General features: G+C 46.9%; 1 protein-coding gene across 1 annotated transcript; it reads left to right on the top strand.

The window, feature by feature from the left end:
• The first annotated feature begins 3,184 nt into the window (after positions 1-3,184).
• On the top strand, positions 3,185-5,730 carry HSPA2 (heat shock protein family A (Hsp70) member 2). Its single transcript, XM_054400837.1, has one exon. The coding sequence runs from the start codon at positions 3,440-3,442 to the stop codon at positions 5,342-5,344; it is 1,905 nt and encodes a 634-aa protein (XP_054256812.1). The 5' UTR covers positions 3,185-3,439; the 3' UTR covers positions 5,345-5,730.
• The last annotated feature ends 3,624 nt before the right edge of the window (positions 5,731-9,354 follow it).

Below are 9,354 nucleotides of genomic sequence, written 5' to 3'. Positions count from 1 at the left end.
TAATGCTTCCAGACAGGAGATGTGGGTGCGTTATCGATCCTAAACACAAATAAATGGAGAGAAAGAGGCCTGCTATTTCCAGGGGCACCAATTTGCTTTACTAAAAGTTACCAGGAAAACATGGCTTACAGACTCAGCTAAAACAGCTAATGGTTTGGTTAAAGGGAAAATCAAACTTGTGCTGAAGTCCTCACCATAAAGCTCACTCTTTAATTTCTGAACCAGTCTGTTTGGCTCACCTATAACATGACTGCATATGAAGCAACATAAAAGAAAATCATGTGGCTCTTCCCATATGAGAAGATGACTGCATAGATGAGTTGGTTCACAAATTGTGCTGCAAGTCTTAGAGAACTGCTGACAAAAAGCAGGCTTGTAATAGCTTTGCTGAGGAGAGAGAATAAGTCTAATGAGATTTTAGAGGTTGCTCCTTCTAGTTAGACTGGACTTTCTCTAAGGACATGGGTAGGAGATGAGAGATGATGGCAAGAATATCATGTGAACTTCTGATTAGGAACTAGAGCTTAAAAAGCAACACAGACCTATCCATATCATTGTATAAGAAAACAGCTCCTGTGTGTTCAACTGGGAAATACTTCTATGAGAGGCTAAGTAAAATATTTGGTAGCCTGAGTCTACAGACCTTTTGATTCTTCCTGAGAATGGCCACAAGTGTCATTTACACCATTAGCTTTAAGATGCTATGCTCATACATTCCTCCAGGATCTTTTTAAAACATAACAATTCAAATGAAGAAATAAATAGAATTGAGGGAGTGCTGTCAAAGTAAGTGGTAATCCAGTCGATGCAAACACCTCTTTAGCTGGTTATCTGCATATCTGTGTATCAGCACAACCATATTGGGGCTGCACGAGTTATTTGGCAAAGGAATCCTGAGACAATTTTTGTCTGGAGCTGATGTATTTTGTGCCATACAGGCTTTGGGGCAAATGAATGAAATGCCACTTCTAAATCTGATAAAGCCTGTTTGATTACAGCTACACTTAATATCAAATTAACTTCGCTGCAAAGACCGCTTGTTGTGCTAATCAATACTGTGTTAGTCCATTTGTTCTCTCCACCTCTTTTTTCTATACACACATTTTTGAGGCAGGAATCCTCCTTTTACTCTGAAGTAACAGGGTCTGAATTTGTCCTGCAGCTATCAAAGCGGGGTCCTTGCACATCACTAGTGCTCCTATAGGACCATCCCCACAAGAATACAAATAATAAGTAACATGAACTTCTCAGCTGAAACAGAATCTATCAACCAACTTGCTCTGGCTTTTATCCCTGCTCCAGATGATACAATCAATTGAATGAAGTAGCAGTGAATTACAGGAAGAGATAGTTCAGTGATGAATCAGTCACCAGTCTAACTACAAGAGAAACTGACAACCTCCCCATCGAACAAATATACATGTGGTATATACAGAGCAGCTCCTGTGGGATGCAGGGAGAGATGATGGTTCCCATTTTCCACTGACTTCATTTGGATTTCTCCCAGGTGAGAACCTGTGTGATAAAAGACCAGGCTCTGTGAAAGAATACTAGCTATTTAAGCATGTCTTCCTTCTCAAAACTACATACACACAAACTACACAAAAAAAAGTGTTAAAAAAGTGGTAACCTTGTCTCGTAAGAAGGATTTGAAAAATATACTAACTGAAACAAGGATGGGTTTGAATGTGAGGTAGAGTATGACAAGTAGTAACTGCATTGAACACAAAGCATTCTGGGAAAAACTAATATTTTCTATGAGAGCTGCTACTGTATAACACTGAAGTCATAACATTAATGAAAGATGTTTTAAGCATGCAGTGTATTTAATCCATCTCTCAGGTAACAAGTAAATTCCATGGGTAACAGACTTTCAGACACATTTCTAAAGGAGGTATCCAGAAGGAGCTACTAAGCCTCTGAGGAAAACAAGATCTCAGCGTGGTATTTGCACTCCTTACTAGAACTGGAATATTTTGAAGTGTTTGTCTCAAAGAGGAATTTGGAGGAACCACAGCAGATTTTTATGTTTAATTTATTTTCATCAAAGCACTTTCCTGGCTTTGAGTTCATGGCTTCATAACTTTTGCTAAATGGAGGCGTGACGACATTTTACATTAGCACAACAGACAAAAATTTGGAGGCGTTTCAAGAATGGTCACCATGCAGAAACAAGCAGCAAACAAGGCTCCACAAACGCCCAACTACTTTTTTTCTTTTTATTTTTGCGGGGGGGAGGGGTGTAAGGGAAAGCCAGATGCTATCGCCTGCCTTCTGATACCGGGGCATTCTTCCCACCACCTCAGCAGCACTGTCAACAGGCGGCTGCTCAGGGCGGCCCAGCAAGGGGAGAAACCGCTCTCAGCAGTCCCCGGAAGGGATGTGCGCCTGGAAGGCTGTCAGCCTGCCAAGTTCAGCCAAAATAAGGCTAAAACCTGCCTCAGCCTTCGCTCACCGTAGGACTTTCTGTCCGCCATAGAGGCAGAGGGCTGCACACAATTTTTTTTGGGCTGGCAGCACCTCGGCCCCCACCGGGAGTCGCGGCGGCTCCATAGCTATTTCGCCCGGACCAGAGGCAGGGAAGCTGGGCGGGAGGCTGGGCGGGAGGCTGGGAGAGAGACGCGGTGGGCTGGGCGGGGGGTGTGGGGGTGTACGGGGCGTGTTGGGGGGGCGGGTTGAATTTCTGATGCCTCGCGACCAAATAAGGGTAAATTCCCCGCCGTCTGGCTGGGAGATGACACTCAGCCTTGGACGGAGCTTTTAGAATTGCAAACACTCGGAGCCGAGCAGCGAGCGCATCCCCTGCTCCCCCTCACCCACCGCGCACCCCGCACCCCACATCCCGCACCCCGCTCGCCGGTTCAGGGCTGCGACGGACGGAAGCGTAGCAGGGGAACCGACGCACAGCGCCACGCCCGTGGGAAGGGGGGACCACCCAGGCCAGCCGACCCACCCCGCCCCTCCCCGGCTGCCATGTCTCCATTGGATAATGCTGATGTCAATCCAAAGCCTTACGTCAACGGCCACTGGAACTTTCTGGTGGAGTTTCGGGGTGGGGGTGGGGCGAATGCTAAACGCGAGTGGTGATTGGCCGAGAGCGGTGGCGCAGGCTGCAAGCCGAGGCGGATCGAGAAAAAGCAAGAAGAGTCTCGCTCTGACCGCCGCGCAGTGCGGAGGGTTGAGCTGACGGGTGGGCGGCACGGTTCTGATTGGCCAGAAGTTAGGGGCGGGTGTTCTTCGGGGACTCACGGAAACGATTGGCCAGTAGAGGCAGACGGGCATCTAGATTGGCCGTCAGGATTCTGGCAGGTTCCAGAAGACGGCTGCGCCGGCTATAAAGTGGCCGCTGACGGCGGCGTTCCGGCACAGCGCGCCGCGGCGAGCAGTGAGAGCGGGTGGCGGGAGAGGCGAGCGCTAGTGAGCGGAGGAACCTGTCATCATGTCTGGCAAAGGGCCGGCAATCGGCATCGACTTGGGCACCACGTACTCCTGTGTGGGTGTCTTCCAGCATGGCAAAGTGGAGATCATCGCCAACGACCAGGGCAACCGCACCACACCCAGCTATGTGGCCTTCACTGATACAGAACGCCTCATCGGGGATGCTGCCAAGAACCAGGTGGCTATGAACCCTACCAACACCATCTTTGATGCCAAGCGTCTCATTGGCCGCAAGTATGATGACCCCACGGTGCAGTCTGACATGAAGCACTGGCCCTTCCGTGTGGTAAACGAGGGTGGCAAACCCAAGGTGCAAGTGGAGTACAAGGGCGAGATGAAGACCTTCTTCCCAGAGGAGATCAGCTCCATGGTCCTTACCAAGATGAAGGAGATTGCAGAGGCCTATTTGGGGCGCAAGGTACAGAATGCTGTCATCACAGTGCCTGCTTACTTCAATGACTCCCAGCGCCAGGCCACCAAAGATGCTGGTACCATCACTGGTCTTAATGTGATGCGTATTATCAATGAGCCCACAGCCGCTGCTATAGCCTATGGCTTGGACAAGAAAGGTACCAGGGCAGGAGAGAAGAACGTGCTCATCTTTGACTTGGGAGGGGGCACTTTTGATGTGTCCATCCTTACTATTGAGGATGGTATCTTTGAGGTGAAGTCTACAGCTGGTGACACCCATCTGGGTGGGGAGGACTTTGACAACCGTATGGTGAACCATTTTGTGGAAGAATTCAAACGTAAGCACAAGCGTGACATCGCTGGCAACAAGCGAGCAGTGAGGCGTCTGCGTACAGCTTGTGAGAGAGCAAAGCGCACCCTCAGCTCTTCCACACAAGCTAGTATTGAGATTGACTCCCTTTTTGAGGGCATTGACTTCTACACTTCTATTACACGTGCCCGCTTTGAGGAGCTCAATGCAGATCTCTTCCGTGGCACCCTGGAACCAGTGGAGAAGGCTCTGCGTGATGCTAAGCTAGACAAGGGCCAGATCCAGGAGATTGTGCTGGTGGGTGGCTCCACTCGTATCCCCAAGATCCAGAAGCTTCTACAGGACTTCTTCAATGGTAAAGAGCTCAACAAGAGCATCAACCCTGATGAGGCTGTTGCATATGGTGCTGCTGTGCAAGCAGCTATCCTTATGGGAGACAAGTCTGAGAATGTGCAAGATCTGCTGCTGTTGGATGTCACCCCTCTGTCCCTGGGCATTGAGACAGCTGGTGGAGTGATGACTGCTCTCATCAAGCGCAACACCACCATTCCCACCAAACAAACTCAGACCTTCACCACCTACTCTGACAACCAGAGCAGTGTCCTGGTCCAGGTGTATGAGGGTGAGAGGGCCATGACGAAGGACAACAACTTACTGGGCAAATTTGACCTAACAGGCATCCCCCCAGCACCCCGTGGAGTCCCACAGATCGAGGTCACTTTTGACATTGATGCCAACGGTATCCTGAATGTCAGTGCTGTGGACAAGAGCACGGGTAAGGAGAACAAGATCACTATCACCAATGACAAGGGTCGCCTTAGTAAAGATGACATTGATCGTATGGTGCAAGAAGCAGAGAAATACAAAGCAGAGGATGAAGCTAACCGAGATCGGGTGGCAGCCAAGAACTCCCTGGAGTCCTACACTTACAACATGAAGCAAACAGTAGAGGATGATAAACTGAAGGGAAAGATCAGTGACCAGGACAAGCAGAAAGTGCTTGACAAGTGCCGGGAGGTGGTCTCTTGGCTTGATCGCAACCAGATGGCTGAGAAGGAAGAGTATGAGCACAAGCAGAAAGAGCTGGAGAAACTCTGCAACCCGATTGTCACAAAGTTGTACCAGGGAGCTGGAGGGGCTGGAACAGGTGGCTCTGGTGGCCCAACCATCGAAGAAGTAGATTAAAGAGGACTGAAGTACGGACTGGTTTATGGACAGTCACTCCATTCTTTGCTTTGTATTTTTTTTCTAACGTTTAAGGAGAACGTTCTTGCTGATAACAGAGTTTATTCTGTTGGGTGTGTATAAAGGCAGATCTGTCAGCTTGGTTTTGATAAAAGGGAAGGCACGCCCTGCTTTATAAGGTTAGTAATAATAGACAAGTTTTGTTAATTCAGATACAGCTGTTTGTACTCTGGATGTTTGTCTCTGTTCAAGTGTCTCTTTTAAAGTAACCACTTGACTGTTGCAGTTGACAAGTTTCAAGTTATGCATGAAAATCTTTACAGAAGATTAAATACGCCAAATTTGGCTTCTGGAATTTTTGGTAATAAATAAAACTTGTTTAAAGCATAAAACTATCATCCTTCTATCTGTGCAGGTGCAGTAGGGGGGTTGGGGGTGTGCCTGGCTCTGGAGGGGTAGCCAGTGCCCCGTGAAAGGCAGTTTGAGCTGAAATGGGGTGAGGCTGCCGCTGCAGGCTCGGTAGTCTGTCGGGGTGGTGGGGCCCGGGGCGGTGGCTGACGTGAAACGAGGCTGCTCGGCGTGGGGGGTGAGCGGTCTTCCTCTGCAGGGTACTGGGGAGGGGAGTTGTGGCTATCACAGACCCCGATCCCTGGGGGGTAGTGTGAGCGCAACAGGGGAAAATTTTCACTAAGTTGAGGGTGTTGTCTTTGGGAAGGATCTGTTCTTCATCTGCAAATTGTGGCTTGGGCTGCAGCGCCCAGCCCAGCCTCTCTGGCAGTGGAAACGGGGGGAGGTTTGCGTGCTTGTCAGGGAATTAAAACGGGGGAAATAAGTACAGCAAAAATAGTTCTGCCTGGCAGGCAGGAGGGCTTGATAAAATAGAGACTGCTTTGTGGCCAGCTATATAAATTGCTGAGTTATTCTTGGGTTGCTAGCATGCAAGCTGAGCTTTTAATACTTTACTGAATGTGTTGGGTTTTTTCCCTTCTTAATATGATCAGAAATACAGCTGCCAAAGACATCACCCTGAGAGGGGGGAGTGCTGGGATGCTGGATTTGACAGAAAAGGCAGAATCTGTAGCAGTTAAATTTATGTCTTTACTGTAAATGTGTCTCTAGAGCAGGTCACTTGCTTCAGAAAGCAAAAAGATGTCATGTTTAGAGTCTGAAGAGCCGTGAATTATGAGCTCTAATGGAGGAGCCTGTTGACTTGCACATTTTGGACTGGCTTGTCCTTTAAGGGAAAAAAACGCAGAGCAGTGGGCAGCTGAAGGGAGTCAGCCGCTGTGTTTTTGTTTGGTTGCTCACTAGTGAGTAGGAGTGTTGGTGTGCTGGGCAGTGAAGCAGGCGACTGCCCTGCTGGCTCTGCCTGCTCCAAAGAACTTTCAGGACTCTGATTCCTTAGGTTTGTAGGTGATGTATATATAACAACAATAATAATAAAATCTAAGAAAAAATACTTTGTGATGAGAAGGCAGGCAAAAATAAGCTTGTTTGGTATTCAGTTATCATGAGGGATGCTGGTTCACTTAGAATTTCTCTCAGCAGGTTTGCTGGGACACTCACTGTGGGTTTCTTTCAGCTGGTCTCAGAAAGGACTTAGAGATGCCGTGGGGGAATGTGAGGCTTGTAAAAAAACTTGATCAGCTGTTGCTACAAATGATACAAAACCACTTCAAGTTTATTGAACAATTCATAGGTAAATGGCAATGCCCTCACTGTGAGACTAGAGAAGTAAAGCAGCTTGAGCAACTGATGAGTACTTGAGTCAAATCTGGAAAGGCTATAATCAGGTTGGGTGCTCTCGATCTTGATGTAGACAGCATTTTCCTAGCAATCAGCTTCTTGATTTGCAGACTGTAACTCCTAAGAATAAGAGGATACCATGGCTTTTTAGTATTTCTTCCCTAGTAACTGATAGGTAAGCATGGCTTTGAATAGCAGTAGGTTATCTGTAAGTGAAAAGTTACTGCTGTAAACTGTAATGCTTTGTCAGATGCACTCTCCCTAACTGAAATCTCGCTACTATGGCCATAAGGATTAGGTAGCACCCATGTTGGTTGTAAATTCAGGGTAACGATTTTTTTTCCTATTAACCGATGGGCAATTGCCCTTGCCCCACATATTCATTTACTTCTCAGCCCTTGGTATGCATTCCTCAGAATCGCTTCCCAGTTATTAAACAATTTTTTTTGTTGTTGTTTTCCCCAAACATCTATTTAAGTGTATTGCAGAACTAAAGCAGCTAAATGCACACAGCAAGTAGGTTTGTCACACACCTGTGCTGTCATCTCTCCTTTCTCTCACCTTGGCCACTGCTGCTCTCTGTCCATTTTAGCACTGGGACAGGTAGGGAGTAAAAGACCACAGAAGTGAAGTACTCACTCAGATGGTTAAAATACCCCAGAGGCTGAGGACATGAAACGATTAACACTGGCATAATGGCATTATTAATTTTGATTTTTTTTACCTAGGAAAGGCATGTATTTTAGTATGAATACACTTAGACTGTGTGTGGGTTATATAAAGGACGAGAAGCTTCTACTGACTTACGTGATTGGAAAAAGATTTGAAATCTTGAGACACACAGCAGCCTTTCAAATACATGAACCACCCTCCTAAATGCAAGAGGCAAAAACTTGGAATGGCTCAGAGCTAGCTTCCCTTAGTTCATGAAGCAAAAAAAATAACTTCAAGCTGATTTTCAGTGTATTGTATTCACCGTAGAGTGAACTCAGATCCTGTTAGTGGAAAATTCCTGCTGACTCCAGTGAGTCCACATTTCCTGCCCTCCCCTGCCAAAGCCCAGTTTCGTAAAGAAATAATGTCAGAGGGGAAAACACTGCTCCTCATTGGCAAATAAGTGTATTTGGTGTGTACATACATTTAGTCCTGGGGAGTAGTCACCCATCTCAAATTAGTTTGGAAAGGCAGTAAAATAATCTTGTCTAAAATCTGCAGTTTCATTGCTTCCACGCTCAGTGTCTCTCTTCCTTTCTACTGTCCTGACTCACTGAAAGGCAGCTCCTTCTGTCAGAATTCTGGACCTGTGCTTCTGAACTTTGCTTAATCAGGACTGTGCTGGACACAAAGCCCATAGGAAGGATATAAAGTGGCTATATCTTGTATAACTACAGCATTAACTTTTGATGGCTCCTTATATTTGTTGATGGAGTTTGTGTGAATAGGTTTAATGTAGCATTAATACTGGAGAATTTAATCACCCAAATTAAACCTTTGAAGCATTTCAGCATCTCGCTCATGATGCAGCCAGGTGTGGAGCAATGCAAAGCACTCCTGTGTGATGCAGGTCACCTACCAATTGCCCACCATTGCTTTCCAGGGGAGAGGTAAGAGCCAAAAAAAGACAAAGCTGAAAGTATTGCTAAAATAATGTGCCATGTGAGAGCCCTTGGAGCAAGCTGAGGACAGGAGAGCTGTCTGAGGGGAACCCACTCAAGAGCTGGAAAACTGAGACGTGCTTGGACTGGCTCTGTCCACCCAGCCGGCCGGGTGAGTCAGTCCCATGCCCTGCCGCCTCCAGAGTGTTTGAAGTTCTGCACAGAGGACTTAGCAGACAGGCTACAGTCCTTGTGATACCATCTTAGGCAGGAATGAATATATCCCAGCAGCATTCCTTTTATCTCTCGGAAGACACTGTGTAGAGCCCTGCAGGCTGAACAGCCTTTCCCTTGGGTGCTGCCTGTTATTTATTTGCAATGTTCTCCTTGAAGGTTTGGGGCACTGTGGGATGCAGCTAAAGGTGATGTAGCATCTTGGAACCACACCATAAGTTTTGTCTCCCCCAGATACATAAGAGGAACAGGAATAAAAGAGAAAAACATTCAGGAAATTCACATTTCCAGTCTTGGCCCTTGTGTTAAATGCAAGGCATCACATTAAAAGCATGCACTTACACCCAGTGTGCATATGTAATTTTAAAGTTCCTTTCTGAGTCTTGTCAGTGCATTGCAATGTAATAGCATTTCAAGCTCTACTTATTTAGAAGG

Source organism: Indicator indicator, chromosome 4 (assembly GCF_027791375.1).
Source record: "Indicator indicator isolate 239-I01 chromosome 4, UM_Iind_1.1, whole genome shotgun sequence".
Lineage (NCBI taxonomy): Eukaryota > Metazoa > Chordata > Aves > Piciformes > Indicatoridae > Indicator > Indicator indicator.
The sequence above is the reverse complement of the archived record's forward strand: the minus strand, read 5'-3'. Positions and strand labels throughout refer to the sequence as shown.

Excerpts from the sequence above, each read along its gene's own strand:
- HSPA2 (XM_054400837.1), top strand. The coding sequence starts at position 3,440 with ATGTCTGGCAAAGGGCCGGCAATCGGCATCGACTTGGGCACCACGTAC.